This window comes from Camelus ferus, chromosome 13 (genome assembly GCF_009834535.1).
Source record: "Camelus ferus isolate YT-003-E chromosome 13, BCGSAC_Cfer_1.0, whole genome shotgun sequence".
In the NCBI taxonomy this organism is placed as follows: Eukaryota; Metazoa; Chordata; class Mammalia; order Artiodactyla; family Camelidae; genus Camelus; species Camelus ferus.
Window position 1 is genome coordinate 40,926,336 of NC_045708.1, and position 19,936 is coordinate 40,946,271.

Consider the following 19,936-nt stretch of genomic DNA (forward strand, 5'->3'; position numbering starts at 1 on the left):
ACAACCACCAAAAAAAAAAAAAAAAAACCGGTGGAAGTACTATCCATGAATAAATAAAATCCACGTTTAATGTTTTTATAGGTGGGGGCCCACCTTTTAGCTCTGCCTCCTAGGCGGGAAGCCCAGTGACCTCCAGACTTGGAAAGGATTGAGGGAAAAAACAAAACAAAACAAAACAAAAAAACCCTCTCTGCTGTTTTTTCCAACTCCTAATTATGTTTTTTAAATTAAGTAGAAACCAAAACGTTCTTTTTCCAAACAGCTTATGCTCCTCTGAGCAACGTCTGACCTCTCAGCGCCTTCTCGCTCTGAACTCCATCAAAGCAGCCAAAAGCAGGAAGTGCCTTGGCACACGGACCTCATTCAAGTGGAGAGGAAAGGCAGGGGGACCACATGTAACTGACAAAGAGAAACAGACCAGCCGCTGTCTGGGCGGCAGCTGGAGCGGAGCAGGGAGCTACACCTGCACGGTCCCAGCGTCTCCAGGAGGTCAGCGGAGGACCGCCGCCATGGCAAGGGCAACGCGGGAGCTCAGATCATGGCTCCACCACTAGCTGCAGGCCCTCCAGCACACTGCTCATCCTCTCTGGGCCTTTGTCTCTGGATCCAAGCAACGGGGCTAAGGAGTTCCTATTTCACTGTGTCGTGTTGACGTCACATGTGCTCATGGATGCAGAAGGATTCTGGAAAACTCAAAACCACTCTCAGTAGTCAGAGAGTGATTTTTAAAGCTTTTCCATCAGTAGAGGATGGAGGAGGACTGGCCTGGAGAACACTGCGAGGAATTTGATCAAAAGGCATGGATTTGAGCGCTCGTTCTGGTGTCTATGTAAATTTTGGCAGTTCACTTGAATTCTCTGAGCCTTACTCAGTAATCCTTTCCCACAATAGAGATGATACTACTTATAACATAAGATTCCTGGAAGGATCAACTGAGTTAATGGATTTTCAGAAAACAGTGCTTGGTACCATAAGATGTTACACAAGTGTCTTTACCAAGCAAGTAATTTCAAAATGGGTGCTCAGTCCTTATCAAGCAGCCATGGTAAATATTATTTTTACTTGAAAAATGGGGAAAGCCTGGAAAGTAAAATAACTTCTGCTAAGGCAGTGGCAGAGCTCAGAATAAAAGCTAATTCTTCTAGCAAACCTCCCTTTCAAGGATTTCTCAGTGAAGGCAGTCCCTAACCATTCCGAGGGCTCTGAGTACAGAAGAGATTTAAGCTGGGGCTGGATGCTGAGCTCCATTGGAGTCGAAGCCAAAGTACTTACCACCAAATACAGCATAGTGTACATGGAGAAGGATGCGTGGCCAGAGAAGAAGGACTTCCTGCAAGAGCAAGAGAGGGCCATGTAAGGGCCATATTGCCATCCCCAATACACATTTGTCTGTCTGTCTGCCCTCCCTAGACTGTGACCCCGAGAGCAGCACCACCCTGTTCATTTTTGCATCCTTGGTAGTGCTTTGGACACATTGCCTGGAACCCAGCAGGCACCCACAGATGCATGAATAAACAAAAGACAGAATGAATGAGTGGATGGACTTAACGATGCGTGATCGTAATTGTCTATTTACTATCTGTCTCAATCATTTTACCGCGAGTGCCTTAGGAATGGGGACTCTACCTTACTCACCCACCGACACCAGGGCTCAGCACTGAGCCTGGCACCTGACTGAGTAGGTGCTCACTGCACTGCCTGCAGCCAAGGGTGAACACAGTCCCCCGGGAGGTGGGGCTCTCACCTGGCTTCCTGGACTTTGCTGTCATCGCCTCTGCATTTGTAGTTTTGAATGTAGCCCTCGGAGCAGTTGATCTGGCTGAAATCAGGGTTGCAGACGCTCAAGAAGTGAGGACGCAGGCGCCCAATGGAGACTTTGGCAATATCTGTGAAGGACTGGCTGATGGCACAGCCGAAGAGGAAGCAGCCCACTTGCTTATAGAGGGCTGCCACATAGGGATTCTGGACTGTCGACCGGGACTTCTCCTTCAGGTAATAGATGCGGTAGAATTCCCCTGTGATGATCTGAAAGGAAACCCACAGAGGAATTAGGCAGTATTACAACCCATCATCAAAAGTGAGGCTGTAAAGGATGTTTAATGACATAAGATGACATCCAATACATGACTGCAGGTTATAATCTAGAAAACTCCAATTTTCTATCTAAGAAATAAACAAACACAAATATGCATGGGAGAAAAGATCAAAGTGAGAGTAAAGAGACTTTATCTTTTTTAAACAAGTCCTACATGGCCATACAGTACCTTTGTAATAAGAAAAATATGCAATCAAATATATTTGTATGTAAATATATAACATAAAATATATAATATATAAAAATATACACACACGCAGGCACACACACACATTATACACATACTTTTTTTTTTCAACAGAAAGAGACAAGTAATGACGGCTATAGAAAACAAAAGTAAATGAAGATTTGAGGACATGGTTAAGGGTGGTCAGGATGTCAGAGGGTCTGAGCAAATCTCAGGATTCTGGGATTTGGGGTAAAGGATCATCGACAATGATCTAACTCTACACACGGTCTCAGCCTGCACCTCATGCAGCCATGGAGGAAGTTTCTGTGGGAAGGAGTGAACGCCCCCCAGACCCAGCCCTGGGTTTGAATCCAGGCTCCGCCACCTACCTGATGTCCCTCTGCATTAATACACCACTGCAGAGGTACTGACGGAGATGTGGTTAGCGTGGATGGGAAATGCTTTGGGCAGGATGAAAAGAACACGGGGCTACAAACCGAGGAACTTTTATACAATGCCCTTCAGTGTCTGTGAATTCCCAAGTCCGCCTGCATTGTCTCCTCCGTCCTGAAGGACAGTGAGTGAGTCTGGGTTTTCATACCCTTCCTCCATCCCACCATGTATACTCCTTAACGCTTAGGGGAGATTTATCACTGCTAGAAAAGCGGGGGTGGGAAGAGCCACCAATTTTGATTACCTACTGCATTCTGAGTGTTTTTATATACTTTATTTCATGAAACCCTCACAACCACGGGAGATAGATCAGGGCTCAGAGGGGCAGCACTTCCACCAAAACTGCCTGGTTTTGCATCAGAAATGATGCTGCGTGGGGGATGGTGGGCAGCGGGCCCTCTGCAAGGCAAACGCCTACGATGCCTATGCAGCGGAGGACCAGCTCTGCGTTGGTGGGCGATGCACGATCAGACAGCCCGCTGCCCTTGCCTTAACGCCACAGCACAGCCCCGGCCACTTCCTGGTTGCAACCACAATCCAGGGACAGCGATGTTCAACTCACCCCTCACCACAAAGTCCCGTCCACACTTCCTCCCAGGAAAGGCTGACGAGCCACACTTGCCCTTTCAGGGAACAGAGAGCATGTTCACAACCACAAGGGAAGCAATAGATTGGCACATCCGGGCAGTCCTCAAAGTCTCCCCTTTTACAGCTGGGGAAGGCGTCGAGGTGAGGGCTCTGAGCCAAGTGCGGGGTTCCCAAGTCTGGGGAGGAGGAGGGCCACGTAGGAGGGAAATGCCAGCTGGGCCCAGGGGTGAGCAGGTGCAGGAGTGAGAACAGCCACTAGCATCACTAACATTTACACAGTGATTCTGTGTGTATAAATGCTTGATATTTCTAAGTGCTACCCTCTTGTTTCCTAGATCATATTGAGTTTCCTAGAGATGGTCAAAGGCCAGTCTGGTCTGGCATCCTGGCTCAGCCGATCCCCAGGAGACCAGGACTGTTAGTGGAACGAACAAATGAATGAAAGGGAGCTGGATGGTGGTCCTCACAGTGGTTTTATTGCAGAAGTGGAAATGTCCTCTAAACATGACCAAGAGTCCTTTGACAACATGCTGCAGAGATTAAAATCTGAGAAGCCTCGCCAGTCAGAAATGAAAGGGTCCATTATATATGGAAGAAACTGAGGTTCAAATTAACTCACATCTAAAGATTAGACCCAGGTGTGCTAACTCTCCACCCAGCATTCTTTCCTACCATTCGTGGTCTAATTCCCCTTTTGAACCTGTTTATACTTTTACCCTATGTAACCTTACAGGCTAACACGTTCCAGATGTTTATTACCACCATCGTGTTCTCTCTTATTCTTCTTTATTTATAAATCATGCTCACGTGACTTTAGACACAGGGAAAAACACGAGACTAGGAGTCAAGGGGCCAGGGTTCGAGTCCCCACTCGCTGAGTGATTTGGGATAAGTCAGTTTCTCCATTTGCAAAATGAGGGCGCTAGACTCCGTGATTTACTACTTCATAACTACAGTGACATTTTTTCCCAGCTTTCTTGTGCAACCTCCACCAGGAGCCTCCCGACCAAGCAAAGGTAATAAGCAGTAGCAGAGGAGAGGCACTTCCTGGGAGATGACACCACAGGCAAGGAGCAGAACCAAGGCCCCAAGCAGTCCCTGCCCTTGGATCACTCCTGAGTTCATTGAACCATCCACTGCCACAGAATAAGAAACTGTTTCTAAACTCGCTTGGCTTGAGCGTAGTTTCCTGTCTGATGCTGAAAAAGACCCCATGGATTTCCACTGCAAATCACAATCTCTTACATGAGTTTACTGATTAATCTAAGAGGAGTAAACTCTCTGCTTTAGTCATCTTAGCAAGAAAGGGTTTGATTGCAACTCAAAGTTTTCAGCTTAACACCCCTTCATTCTAAAACTTCAGTTTTCAGTGCCACAGTGTTGCAAATAGCCAACTGCTCATTAAAGTGCTTCCTCTTCTCATGGAAAAATAAAGATAAACATTTGATGGCCCCTCAAGTTCCCAACAGCAAAGCTAATAACAGCAGCAATCTGCTATATTTCTTTTGCTGTTTATAGTTTCATTTAACCTGCAACTCTGTGAAGACAGTATACCCAGTCTACAGGCGGGAATATTAAGGCACTGAGAAATAGTGACCTATCTGAAGGCTTTGAGGCTAGTAAGCTGACAGAGTCGATATCCTGACTCTCAAGTTCAAAGAGCCCAGATATCCTGACTCTCAAGTTCAAAGACCCACAGCAGACGACATCGAGATCATTTTACTATTTCTGTTGTTTCCTAAAAACAATTTCCACGGTAGAAGAGCAACTGTGTATTTTCAAGGACAGGACCAGGCTGAAGCCATTTAGCAGACACATGACTCCAGGATCACATGGCTTCTGGGGCAACCCTGACAGATCTTGGAGTTAATGAGCAACAAATTATGTATTTTCCCCATCCCCTTGTACGGAAGGGTCGGGGAGTCGACAACACAGCCATAAATCATCATTATGAACCAGCCGGACTTGGCTTCTTGTAATCCTAACCCTTAAAAGACCATTTAATGAAATTCGGGCTGCAAAAAGAAGCCGGAATACCTCACCTCTGCAGAAGAGGCGAGGGCTTAAATTGTTCTCCAACACGTTACACACCGAACTCTGGAGTTCCAGATTTACTGCTTTCGGACTTTATTCATTACTCACAATGTTTTTATTCCTGGGTAATAAAATAAGCGCTTCCCTCCACCTCCCTCTCCCCCTGCGCAGCCTCTGTCCCCACTCCCAGCCTCCGGCCCCTGGAGTCCTCATTTCTGCTTCAGTCAGCAAGGTTGTGATATGTAAATTTCACGGCTGAGAAAAATGCCTTCAATGTCGATCCCTTTCTGAAGCAGCAAGCAACAGATTCTGGGGGTGCTGGCAGGTTGCCAGGTGAGCCGAGGAGAATTCTCCCCTACCTGCCTTTTAAAGCATTTGGCACGGAATCTGGAAACTAATAAAGCAGGAAAGCATTGCAATTAAGCTATGAGGGGACAGAAAGGGATCAGTCGATCGATCAGTCCTCGTCTGAGAATGGCCGCAGTTTGGAGAGAGGTGGTCTCCAAGTCTAAGACAGCGCCTCTTCCTGTCTTCTCTGATAGAAAAGAGTTCAAACTGCCCAGAAGTCACAAATATTGAATAGTTCTGGAGAGGGAATTTGGGGAGACATCGGAATAGACATTTTGGGAAGGAGACGGCACACAGGGGTAAAAGAGGCACTGATTCTGGAGCCAGAAAAATCTCGGTCTGAATCCATCTCTCACCTTAGATGAGTGGCTTCACCTCTCTGGGCTTAGGTCTCCTTGTCTGTGAAATAAGATCAATAACATCTACTTGGCAGGATTTGCCAGGGGACTCAAGGAGTGACATGGCACCTAGAAGAAGAGCCCTCCAGGCCTTGTTTTTTCCCTTCCCTTGGAAAAAGGGAAACAAAAAATGAACAAATACAGTCATACTTCATTTGATTGTGCTTTGCAGATACTGGGTTTGTTTTTTTTTTTTAAACAATTAAGGGTTTACGGCCACCCTGCGTTGAGCAAGTCTATTGGTACCATTTTTCCAACAGCATTTGCTCACTTTATGTCTCTGTGTACTCTATTTTGGTAACACTTGCAATGTTTCAATTTTTTTTCATTGTTATTATATTTGTTATTGTGATCCACGTTCCTTATTGTTATCACTGCAAAAAGATTATGATTCACTGAAGCCTCAGATGATGGTTTGTATTTTTTTAGCAATAAAGTATTTTTTAATTCAGGTTTGTACATTGTTTTTTAGGCATAATGTGATTGCACACTTAACAGACTACAGTTTAGTGTAAACATAACTTTCATATGCACTGAGAAACGAAAATTGCATGTGACTCGCCGTATTGCAATGATCTGGAACTGAACTCACAGTATCTCCAAGATGCCTGTACTTGTATAAAACATCTTTTCCAAGATAGTTCCAAGAGCTCCTTGGAAAAGAACATTCTGCGCTGGAGGGCTTGGAAGTACCACCCCTCCATGGTAGAACCAGAAACGCCGGGTATTGAATATGTGGGTTTCGACCATTTTATTAAGGGTGTCCTTTTTTAGGAGAACAAAGTGGAAGGTAAGTTTAAACCCAAGGCAGCAAGGACAACCTGACTGCATCGTTTGTTTTATTTATAACTGCCCACTCTATAGATTAGCCCGAGAAAAGTAAGACTTTTGCACATAGCATCCCAACCATCCCTCTTTCAGAGACAGAACTCATTTTATTCCTATGCCAAGTTCAAAGGACAGACTTCTCTATATTCTCATTTGCTGGAATGATGACATTTGCATAGCATGTTAGAGCTTACAAAACGTTTTCCTCTGCACTGTGTTATCTGCTTCTCATGACACCCCACGAATTATTAAATTATTATCTACACTTTATAAGTGAGTATGTTGAAGGCCAGAGAAGCCACTGAATCAGCCTTGGGGGACAAGGTAAAGGACAGTAGGCAGGGCCATCGCTGCAGCCTGGGCCTCCTGGGCTCTGTCCGATGGCATCAAGCTGGCTTTCTCTTAGAAGTCCTAGCAGTTAGCAGACGGATGTCTCCAGGGAGAGAGACGTGCACAGAGCATCTGGTAAGATCACGTAATCCTGTCCAGCACCTGTGCATCCAGGTCTCCGCCAGCCACAGAGCACCAAGCTCCCCCATCACATCTCAGCTCTGCAGATCAGTGAGCTTCTCTCAGCCCAGAAGAGATCTGTCCATTCAACAAACATTGGATAATGGAGAATAATGAAGGGAGAATCATTTCTCTCCATTTCTTTCTCAGTCCCAAGGGAAAGGCAAAATGTAGCGTGCCTGGGTGTTCCTGCGTCTAAGAACGGAGACAGAAGTGTTGCCCTGTGTTCTCTGAAGCCCAGTGCTCCATCTACTACAATGGGATACAGTATCTTTAGTGACTAGAAGTAACTGATGAGAAATTAAATCTCCTATTCTTCCCCCACTTGGTTGTCTTTAGCCTCTTGGCAAGTCCTAGACCGGAAAAGGCAGTGGGGACCTAGATCTGTCCAAGGCCACCAGTGGAGTTTCTGGGTAAGTTGAAACTCCAGTATCTAGAATACAGACAGCAAAGAAGCCAGAGAAAGCTCACAGGAGCTATTTATGGTTGAAATCAGCAGTGGCTGCCCTAAGCCTGCAAGCTTTATGAAGAAGGCAGCTTGAAGCATCATGACTTTCCAAAGTCAGGGACTCAAGGCCATGTCTGTTCTAGGCGACCAGCTCCGCCATCCATGCAAGAGTCTCCTGACTGCTCTTTCTGTAGCATTGCCTGCTGCCCACCTATTGCTCCTTTTGACCTTGAATTTCCTAACATCCTTATAGCATCACTGTGCTTTGCCTCCTATATCTCAAACAGCTTTCTTCTCCTTCCATGGGCTCCACTTCCAGGTTCTACCAGATAAATATGGGGTCTTCCTCAGGCTGCATCCTTGCCTCTCCATTGTGATCTCAGTGGCTCTGATAGTTTCAATTATTACCTCTGCAAAGGTGATCTCCAGCAGGGCATCTCTCTCTCTCTCTCTTTTTCCCTCTAGTTTCAGCTTAGCCCTTACACCATCAGCCTTGTTCCAATCATCTGCCCAATATTGTCCAACTAGTTATCAAACCGATGTTATTAGCATGTCAACCTGACCAAGTCTACAATCACACTCCTTCCAACTCCTGCCCCAAACCTCACTTCTCTTCCCTCCATTTCTGCTATAGGTGCCACCAAACATGTAACTGTACAAACAGGGAATCTTAGACCCCTCCCTCCTCTTTACTTCTCGATGTCATCAAATTCTGTTCATCCCATGTTTCCAAATGTCTCACATCCATCCTTTTCTCTCTCTTCCCCTTGCATCCCTACCACTGTGGTTTGGGCCTCATCCTTACCTTGGCTGGAAAGTTGCCCAAGTGAGCTTAAAACATGTTCATCAATCTCCAGCCAATTAACTGGAGTAAAAACTGCTCTGCACTCAAGGAGTCTCACAATCTTGCAGTAATGGCCTCCTCCCGTATCTCTGTCTACTCCCTGACACTCTATTTCTCCAGCCAAACAGGTCTGCTCTACATTTCCTGAAAACAGCCTTTTGCTTCTACCATCAATGAAGCAATCTCTTCTGCCTGGACTGTCAGGATCTCTGGTGAAAATCTCACCCCCGCTTCAAAGTAGAGCTCAGGTGCCAACTAGTGCACTGGGTTTGAGTTTGGGCTCTTCGACTCAAGAGTCTTGGACAACTGAGCTCTGTAACTCAGTCTCCTTGTGTGTACAAAGAGGGGATGATGTGGCGACAGTGCCAAGAGCTCAAGGGTTGTTGGGATAATTCAGTGGGACAAGTGTTCCATGAATGCAGATGATGAAGACGGCGATGAGCCTTCACCAATGAAAACAGCCTTCAGTGACCTTCCCCTCAGCTCCCATGGCACTTTATTTCTACCTCATCTACACCATTTGGCTGGTTTTGTCCTTGAAGCTTCCACCTCTCTGCGACCTACCAACCCTGCCCTGCCCTGACTCTCTTCATATCCTCTGGCCGACGGCTTTGTCTCCTTGAGGGTCTAACAGTGCAGTCAGTCTCCTTCCTCTTTAGACCATAAGCTCCTGGGACAGGATCTGTGTCTCGTACATCAGCTTCCCGGCCAAGGTGCCCACCGCGATGCCTGCTTGTTCTAAGGAAGGTGTCACCGAGAGGTCATCACCTTCTGTACAGAGCACTTCCTACAATCCACACTGTCCCACACTGTCCATCTCAGGTGGGCATCTGCCTGGTGGTTTAGGTGTTCTGTCTTCCTCCACATACTGAGCTCTCCACGTCCAGGAACTAGAGCTTTTCTAGCTCACGAAATAAAGAGCCCCCCGCAGAGCACCTAGGGCAGAGGGGGTCTTCAATGCCAGTTCCTGCACTGGGCTTTGAAGCCAGACAGACCTAGGTTTTAATCCCTGCACCCCATTCACTAAGCAAAGTAACTGCACACTAGCCACATCCCCTGGTAAGCCTCAGGACCCTCCCTCCTTTGTAAAATGGGGTAAATAACACCTACCCCTGTAGCTGTTGAGGAGGACTTAAGATAAAGCATATTAGTTGCTGGCCCACTGGAGAGCTCGTCAGGGCTATCCGATTCTCCTCCCCATCCCCTAACACACTGACTCACACCAACACACTTCCCGGCCTCCCAAGCATTATTACTTAAGGTGGAGAATCATCACCTTCCTATCTGATATACTTTCTAAATAGTCTTTAAGCCCTAAGACTGACAGTAACCAAGGAAGAAATGCTGCAGAGAATGCGGGGGGCGGGGGGGGGGGGCTGGAGGGTGAAGGGAACAACCTAAACCCTAATCTCAATGCCTGTGTTTGTTAAATCGCAAACAGCGCCCCTCTCCCCACCCCCAGGGATGAGAGGTTCTCAGAAGAGCTCTGCAGCCATCCGATCAGGGATGACACAGTTGAAGGATTAACGCAGCCACTCTCTGTTGGTGGTCTTGGTAATTGCACAGACGTAGTGGATTGTAAACTGGGGGACAGGGTCTCCCGCCAAGGCACCCTGGGCCAGCTCCACTTCACTGTTTTTCAGAGCTGAAAACGCGACGAACCTTTAATGAGGAGGCAATCTTGGGGAACCTTGTTTTCTTGGCAGTGCTCTCTCAGATAAACGGAGATGGGGGGTGGGGAGGAACTAATGAAGTCCAGATGTGGGCAAACTGAAGCCTGATCTTGAATAAACAAGTCTTGGAGGTATAAGCTCTTCTTCTTGTCTCTCCAGCAAGAAATGTGCGTGTGGTACTGAGAATGTCCCCATGGGCATCATGGACCACAGTTAAGATTTTAGGGAAACAAATAAGACACTTGTCCCTGCTCCCTAGGTCTTCTGACATCTTTTGGCCTGATGCTTCTGAGGTTCTGTCCAACATGCATGACTTCCTCTGTGATTTTCACAAACATACTGAGCACCCAAGTCCATGCCTTGCACAAGCAATATAAAATCAGATCAGACCGGTCCCTACCCTGATGCAGCTAAGGGGATAACCAGGAAATAGACAAGGAAACAGACAAGCCAGTTCAGTACAGTAACTGCAAAGAAGGACATGGGCCCAGGGATCCCTGAGTCCCTTGGAAGGTAGGGGAAGAAGCAGTCAAGGAATGCTTCCTGGAGGAGATATACACTTGGTGTTTATTTAGTGCCTACCACGTGCAAGAGGGAAAGACCTGATCTCTGCCTTGTGGGAACCTATTGTCTAGCTGGGGAGATAAGATGTGGACACAAATCACATTACAAGGCGATGTGTATTGAAGGTGCTATCTCCCTGCTTGAGATGGGGCAGCTTCTGGCAACTGAGTGACAAGAGACAACATGCAGCTTGTTGGGCTGGTGTTCAAGATGCGATCCCAGCACCTGCCCCACTCTAGGTGTTTGATAAGTAATTGTGGAAGGGACGCAGGCTTTAGAAGGCAGCAGTGGTGTCACTATTAAAAGACAAAACAAAACAAAAACCTTGCCTTAGAATCAGAGGACTCCTGGTCTGGCCCTTTTCCTATGGGAAAGCCACTTCATTTCTTGATCTCCGGTCACCTTAGCTGTACCAGCCACCCCTCAGGGTCACTCCCAGGTGCAACTAAGAGAATGTGCACATAAAGGCCACTCTGTAAACTGCACTGCATGATAGAAATGAAAAGGATGATTCTCAACAATGACACACATGTCATTTGATCTGACCCTTAGAACAAGACTACGGAGTCAGTGAACTGTTGTCACCAATTTACAATAAAGGCAGGCATAGCTCTTTTCCAAAGAGGTCAACAGCTTGCCTGCAGGTGAAGGACAAGTCACAGAAGGGTTAAGTTCGGAATTAGTATGTGAACCTCAGTCAGATGTTGCCAACACCTGAGCCTTTTCTCCAGGTAGGAACATCACTACGGAGGTCAGAATCAACGGGCCTGCAGGGAAAGTAGCATTTTTCTGGCCAGAGGAAGAAGGGGGTTCACCCATGACTCACCCATGCTTCAACTCCTAGATATTAAGAATCTGTATTAAACCCCTTTCGGAGTCTGATCAAGGCAAGCACTGAGCCCATGTTTATTTAAAAAGAATACTGAGCATTTTTTCCATATTGAAATCTTTGCCCATAATACTCCTCAGCGCACTGCAAGGCAAATTGAGAGAAGGCTAGATAGGAGATGATATTTACTGTTTCTGCTCCTAATCTCACTGCTGCTAGAGTCATTAAACCCTTACAAGGCAGGGATAGAAACCGTTGCCTTGTGGATTTGGAAGAAATTCCTATTATGCTATAATTCCAGAATCCGAGATACATCTGAAAAAGAGGTCAAAATGACGAGATTTTTCCACATCTCCTGCCATAGAAAGGTGTCTGTTTTCTCTATAACTTCTGACGCTTTGCATTTCTAAACCACACGCTAAACGCCACCGGCAGGCCCTTCCTTTGTTGTGGGGACTGTTCAGACTGGAACAGGGCATCCAGATCACTCAAGGCTTCTCTTGTTGTTTTAAACAAGTCTGACATTGGGCAGGAGGAGGCCAGGGCAGCAAGTAGCAGCATGATTAGATTTCCAGCTCTGGGTCCCCTCCGCCCTCCCTAACTGTCATTCACGCCCTCTGATCAGAAGCAGATTCTGGATGGAGTCAGTGGGGCGCTGGCCAGTCGTGATGGGAGAGTTGGGGATGTGTGGTCGTTGTTGAATTCAAGTTGTAGAGACTTTCCAGAATTGTGTATATGCATTAAGGCGAATTATTTACTTTTCCTCTGAGGTCTTGCCTTTCCCTTTTTTCACGAGTACTCTGGTACTTAATGGCAGTTAAGTGGGCAAGCCAGCCTCATTAGGAGCCCACATCTCACACAGGCTTCTCACCAAAATGCAGGGGAAGCTGGATCAGAAGATAAACATTTTCTTGCAAAAAAAAAATGCATTGGAGGGAGAGTCAAGAGACCTGGGTTCTAATGAATGAGCTATAAGGGCAGATCCGGAGATGCGATGAGTCCGAAGTCCTTTCCTGGTCCTACTGTCACCTGATATAAATCTTGGCTAAGCCACTTCTTGACTCAGTTTACCCATTTGTGATACAAACAGTGGACGCAGACCAAGTGTACTGCATGGGTCAGGTCCCAGGTTGCTTCACATGCATGAGCTCCCGATTATCTCACAGGAAGATGCACTGGCTCCACGTCACAGGCAAGCCTGCGGCGGCGCGGTGAGGTTCCTCGCTACTTGTTCCACAGTGGAGGCGCTCAGGTACGAGCCAGAGCTTATGTCTTCAACCCCCCCCCCAGCCCCTGCCAAACAGAGACACAAGAAAACCTTGTATCTGGGAGTGGGGAGAGGGACGCAGGGGGCGTTTCTGCGAGGGAGAAAGGCTCGAACAGCCCACAGGTTTCACAGCACGACAGCAGCACCTGACAAGGAACACCAATTCCAGCAACATTTGCTTGGCTGGCCTTTCCCAGAAGCACAGGGAAGCCCTATCCAAACCCATTTTGCCCACGCTGTTCAGGACCGTTGCTCTTCCTACCCCTGAGGCCACAGCACGTGACCGTTTCAAGGAAACCTGGGCGGTCAGGGAGCATTTTCATTAGAACATCAACGTGACCCAAGGAGAGAGGCCACCCACCACGAAGCTCTTCAAAGCAGATTTTTCTTAGGAACGCTAGCATCTCGTGAGGAAGAAGGGGCTGGTCTTGGCAAACAGCAGGAAAAGAGCGGCTGACCAGGAGTTTGGCTTGAGGAAGGAAGAACAGACGAGAAGCACAGACGTCCGAGGAGCTCCCTGGGCAGCCCACTGCAGCGAAGTGTGTGCCCTGAAAACGGATGGCTTTTGATTCCACAGCAATCCCCAGGAGTGACTTCAAACACCACTCTCACTTTACAGACAAAGAAAATGAGGCCTGGAGAAGCCAGTGCTTCACCTAATTCACATAGCAGAGGGGCCAGGCTTCCAAGGAGTGTCTCTCTCCACTGAGCGTGTCTGGGAGCTGCCCACCAGGCAAGCCAGCAATGATCACAAATAAAGACAGCGAAGGTGGCAGGACATCCCTGTCCCCGTGCTATTCCTGTCTCATCTGTGCCTGGGTTAGAGTTGGCTTCTAAAAGCATTCAACTAACTGAGCCTCCAAGTGTCAAAAACACCTGTTCAAACCATAGCACAAGATTCCACGTGAAATATTTCCCCTCCACTACAAAGGTTTTTTTTTTCCCCAGGCAAAGCCATTCTTCCTGGAGAACTCAACCCCACACTGTTAATTCGGACCAAATAGTGAAAAAAACATTTTATATTTCTCAGCTTCTGAACACAAAGATCCTTAGTTCGCCTTTAAGAAACTCCTACAGTTGCCCAAAGGACTGTTTTTCTTTTAAAGGTTGGAAAGAATTCTACTAGCCTCCCTGCCCCCTCTCCCCAATTTCCAACTGTTGATTGTGTGCCTGGTTTACGATGTTATTAAAAAACAAAGAGGGGTCTCAAAGTTTACCACCAACCCCTAGAGTGGGGAAGTCAGAAGAAAAACTTCATGAAATGTGCTTCGTGTACCATCGGCAGCTTACATGTGATGCAAAGAAGGCAAGAGCAGCTAACTGCCTATCCCGCTGAGCCGTTCATTTGGATAGGACAGCCAGCCTCCAACCCGAAATCAAGTCTGCAAGATGGAAAGAGGGCTTCAGCTCGAACCCCAGGTTTTACTTGCTGTAGACTTTGAGCATATCCTTTAACCCCTCTGAGCTTCTGATTTTCCATTTGTAGCACTTAATGTGTATGTAACTTCCTTCTTGGCTTGCCAATACAAGCCAGAGATAACCTTCTAGGCTATGGCTAAAACAAAGATGACTCAAGGATCTGGAAGAGAGAATTTTTTATCTTGGTGGACACGATGCCTAGCCCTCTGCCCGCACAGCTGGGGTTCAAGGAGAAAGAAAAAACTTGGAAAACACTGGAGGTTGTGGGATGGATGGCTGTGAAAGTGTATGAACTACATGTTACAAGGCTAGATTACCCTCAATGACTCTACCTCTCCTCTGCCCTAAATGGATACATCCAAAACAGGGCTGGTGACCGAAGTAGCCCACACCCTTGTTCCCATGAGGCTACCCTTGCTCAAATCAATTCTGGACCTTGTCAAGTCTATGGCACATTTTTGCACCCTCAATGAGGGCTTCTTCCTCTAAGGGAAGATCCGGAGGTAAGTCTAGACTTTACATCCGCACATGAGTAAACTGCTCAGCAATTAAGAGTTTGCCAAGCATTTCAACATCCATGATCGCTTTCACTCCTCACTGCAAAGCATTGCAGCAAGACGGTCCTCCCTGGTTTTAAAGATGTACAGCTTGTCAGAGGAGGGCCAGGTCTAGAACCGAGGTCTCTGGATTGCAAGTCTCATTTTATTTTCACTCTGACACCACAGCCACTGGATGAGAAAATTAAAATATGCTAGAGAATGCTGGTGGCATTATCAACATGGAACAGCACCGCATGGAAAGAACACAGAAAACGCCTGAGCTAGCTGGGAAGCCACGTCCCCCATCCTCTGGGGCCCAGCTTCACAGCACAGCAGCTCGGAGCTCGGACTCTGGGGTAAGGGACAACGAGGTCAAATCCCAGCTCTACCACTTATTAACCAAGTGACCTTGGGAAAATTATTTTTACTCTGCAGACCTCAGTTTCCTAATTTGTAGAAGAATGATAAGAACAATATGTGGATTTTATTGGATTGTGGTGAGGACAGTCTATGTAAAGTACTTTAGAAGACTGCTTAGCATATTTTTAGAATACTTAAGTAGTATTTAGTATTTTTTTATTTTTTATTGAAGTATAGTTGATTGATATACATGTAGTATTTTTAAATACTTTTTGTAACAGCATTAACTGCATGAAACACAGTTAATAATGGTGTTAATCAAACAGAATTCTCCTTGATCTGGCAAACCTCTGCTAGCTCAGATAGTCTATGAGGTGACACGGGAGCCAGACGGGGCGGGCAGGCACTCACCGCGAGGATGGCGATGACAATCCCCACGGCGCAGAGCACGGCGTCGTTAATCGTCTCGCCGGTTTTCAGCGGATACTTGATGCTCTCGTCATTGCAGTAGAAGCCCCGGTGGTAAGGCTTGATGGTGCTTGTCTCGATGATGATGAAGGGCAAGCCCGCTGGTGGAGACGGAACCACGGCATGGACCAGGAAAAGACAAGAGCGAGGGAAAACATCAGTGCAAGGAAGCCGAGGAAGAATGGCCTACAGCAGAGACCATCCCCCACAGCAACACGCCGGTGACGGCAATGTCACCTCCTTGCATTGATAGTGATCTGCAGCCTACAGAGAGCCTTCTCTACAGGCACCCCCTCTCCCCTGCTTTACACGCTAAGAAGAGTGTATCGTGATCCTCTCGTCTGGTCCAAGAGCACAGAGGGCGGCAGTGGAAGAGCCAGGTTGGGAGCTTTTCCACTGCTCAACAACAACCCGCTGAAAATCAAAGTCCAATTTGTAATGATTAGGAACACAGCCCCACATCTAATGATGTCTCATGATGCCGATGCCTCTAAGTGACATTTTTCTCTTACGTCTTAACCATTTCCCCTTCGAGAAGCTCATCCCACGACTCTAGTGCATGGAGTCCTGAAGACCTTGGAGCCAGACAACCTGAATTTGAACCCCAGATCCATTACTTCTTAGCAACGTGACGTCTGGTTCTCTCTCCATCTTCCTGAGTCTCAATTCCCCACAAAGGAGTTGTGGTGAAGACTACAGGAGGGAAAAACCCACGCAACTCCTAGCTCAGCGCTGGTGCACAGTAGCTGCTCAGTGAATGCTGCTTTCGGTGCTTTGCTCTCACTGTTCAGGGTCATTGACAAGACTGAGCAGAGCTGAGCTGGGCCCTGCTTGCTGTCTGCAGCCCTGGAGCAGAGCCCAAGGGCATCGGGGGCGCCAAGCACCCTCGCAGCTGCTGCTAGTTTATCAGCAGCCAGCTCAGATGCCATTCTCTTAAAGGTCATGGAAAATAGATCCCAACACCTGCCAGGAAAAGGCCCTCATGACCCTGAAGCCAAAAGTGAAGGCCCACAATATCTCTTGCCTGGACCCAGCATCAGCCTCCAAATTGGTCTCCTGGCCTTGCCTGCCTATTACACATATCCACCTGTCTACTTCCTGACCACAAGCATCTCATTGCCTTGTTCTGGCCTCTTCAATATTCTCCACTGCACAAGACAAGACGCAGTCCCTAAGTGTGACCCCTGGAGTTCCCCATGACCTGAGCCCCCTGCTCCAGACCCATGACCCGCTGCCCACCTTGACACGCCCTCCAACAAAACAGCACCCAGAGCCTCCACTGTGCGCACGCTCTTCTCTTAGGCTGGAAAGGCTTCCTCCCTTACAGCCAAGGGCAATGCCAAGCCCCCGTGTCAGCTCACAGAGGTGAGTGAAAGGTAAAGAAGTACAAGGTGAGTCGCTGAATGTCAGGAGTAAGGATGACCATGAGAAGCATCTCATTAGTGATAACAGGCACCATTGGTGTGTGACCACAACGTGCAAGTTATTTTATATTCATTTTTGTGCTGAATCTTCCAACAACCCTGGGTGGGTCATTTTAAATCATCACTTAAGCACTGCGATCGCTCATCTTCTAGTGGGGAGAACAGACTTAGAAAGAATATTTAGCTTATTCAGAGTCTCTCAGTACACCTCCATACGCCTAAATCCCAAATTTAACTGTGCAAATTGGTTTCATCCATATGTGAATTTCATTGGGGGGGGGACAGATAAGCAGCTGTTTAAAAGATAAAATTCCATGTTCAAGTTTTTCAAAAAGAATTAACTTCACGTCATGTGGCTTGAAGGCCCAGACTGCCTCTTAAAAAAAAAAAAAGTACCGTGAACTCCACAATTTTTAAATTACTTCGGTCCAGACCGGGCAGCATTAAAAATGCTCACTTTCTCAAAAAGTGTATTTATGTATCACTATGCATACACACATGGATTTATTTGGTTTTATTCTTTGGATTTATTTGAATTCTACGGCTATTTATTTTGTGACCCCTAACTGCTTCCTGCTAGAACAACAATTTACTTTATCAAATTCATACTGGTGCTTTGAAAAGAAAGCCCAGCCACACACCACAGCATTGTGCCTGACCTTCTTAAAGTAAACACAGAGGGGCCCTGGAAGGCAATAACCATGAGCTCTTGAAACTCTGTGACGGAGAAAAGGAGGAAGGGGAGACAGCGGATAAATGTCCTGGCTGAGAAATGGCTGATATTCGTGAGCTGGGGGCTGGGAGAGAAGGCTATCACATGGGCTGGAACCATCTTCATCCCACTGCCTAAACAGTTTGAAATGTGGCCAAGCTGGCTAGGAGAAGTAGCTGAGGAGCCACCAGTATGATATTAATAGTCCGCTTTTAAAGTTCCACACATTGTGATAAACACCGTAAGCTTTGCATCTGAGCCTGGCCACAGCCTCCGCGGTGCCTAGGAGCCCAGGCGTTGCTAATAAACTCAGGAAGGGAACAAACCCTCGTTCCTTAAATTCATGCTCTGCTCTGAGGCCCCTGGCTTCTATTTTTAATAGTGTTCACATGATAGGCCTGTAAAACATATGTTCCTAAGGACGATAAAACACATATAAAAGAGCTGTGGAGTCAGGCAGAACGTGGGGAATGATCTCAACTCTGCTCCCTCCTCTTCGAGCCAGTGACTTCCCATCTCCAAACCCCCTTCTCGATGGGGAGAGTGAAACCTTGCTTTGGGATGGCTGGGATGATGCCATAAATTAACTTGTTCATTCATTTATTCAACAAATATCTATTGAGTCTTAAATATGTATACTAAGCAAGGAACACAAAAATGACACCAGCCCTGCCCTCAGGAAGCTTACAATCTAATAGGGGAAGACACTGACAACGGGATAAAATCAGTCGTTTTAGCAGGAAGAAAGCGGGCAACCACACAGGGTAATGTCAGAACAGAGTCCACCACGCACTGTGGACACTCAACAAATGTCATAAAAGGAAGAAGTGAGGGAAAGTCCTCCAGAGAAGATTTGGAAAGAAAAATGTGTTCAGTTCCTCTGCACTCTTAATCTGGGAGCAATCCAAACCCTTTTCCTTCCTTCCTTGTCCAAGATTGCAAGAGGGTTTCCGGTTCCTATTATGTGAATGATGACCAAAAACAGACGAGCAGTTGGATCTGGATACATTCTGTTTATTTTCTTGAAAGGCATGGAGATGGCATTTAGAAAAGCCAATGGCCTTTTCTGTCTCCCCTACAAACTTGTGGTCTGATTGGGGAGGGTGCCAGTCAAGTCTTGACTTGGCTCCAGGCAAAGTGTAACCTCAGATTCCCTTCAATTGATGGGAAAAGCATAAACATGTCCCCTAATGGGGCAGCTGGTCCTCAAGAGACAAGAACAGCAGACCCTGCCTCTCCAGGACACAGAGAAGAGGCTGTCTTTTTCCAAGGCAGGGTCTGCATGTCCAGCATTGGCACCATCTTTATTACCACCCACTACAGTTCCTGATCACTTCAACAAAATGCCCAGTGCTGGCCATTGGGAATCAGGGTGGGTACATCAAAGGACCTGCCCTCAAGAGGCCTATGGTGTTTGTTTCAAGAAGGTCATGAAAACAAGTGCACTAAGATTTTTAGTGTGAGGACCTGATGACTGGACAGAGGACAGCAAGGGCACAATAGACTTCTCTCATAGGGACACTAAAGATGGCATGGATGAGAAGATTAAGCAGGAAGTCTCTGGGTTCCAGGGGCTAAACACTCTTGTGAAAACTCAGTGTAGTTGAGAGATTGTGATAGGCCATCAACAGAACTGACGGCCCGTTGCCATGATGAGAATACAGTTTTTTCTTTTATTTTTAAGCCTTTTTTTAAATTAATTTTTAATTGTTTTGTCCAATTATTTATCTATTTTCATCTTTTTTGAAGAGGGTAGGTAATTAGGTTATTTATTCAATGGAGGTACCGGGGATTGAACCCAGGACCTCAGGCATGCTAGGCAGGCGCTCTACCATTGAGCTCTACCCTCCCCCCTGAGAAGACAGTTTTAAATTTGACTACAGAGGTGGAAGAGATACACAAGGGACCGGGGATCCCCACATAAACCACGGCAGCCTGACTGACCTGCTGCCTGTGCTCTTCTCGG

At 46.9% G+C, this 19,936-nt stretch overlaps 1 protein-coding gene across 1 annotated transcript in view; it reads right to left on the reverse strand.

The window, feature by feature from the left end:
- Positions 1 to 19,936, reverse strand: part of PLPP3 (phospholipid phosphatase 3) — an 82,970-nt gene that overhangs the window by 24,019 nt on the left and 39,015 nt on the right. The window contains exons 2-4 of the mRNA XM_006172449.3: positions 15,778 to 15,935; positions 1,745 to 2,025; positions 1,273 to 1,330 (exon numbers count right to left, since the gene is read on the reverse strand). Coding sequence (XP_006172511.1) covers positions 1,273 to 1,330; positions 1,745 to 2,025; positions 15,778 to 15,935 — 497 coding nt within the window. The remainder of the gene's footprint in view (positions 1 to 1,272; positions 1,331 to 1,744; positions 2,026 to 15,777; positions 15,936 to 19,936) is intronic.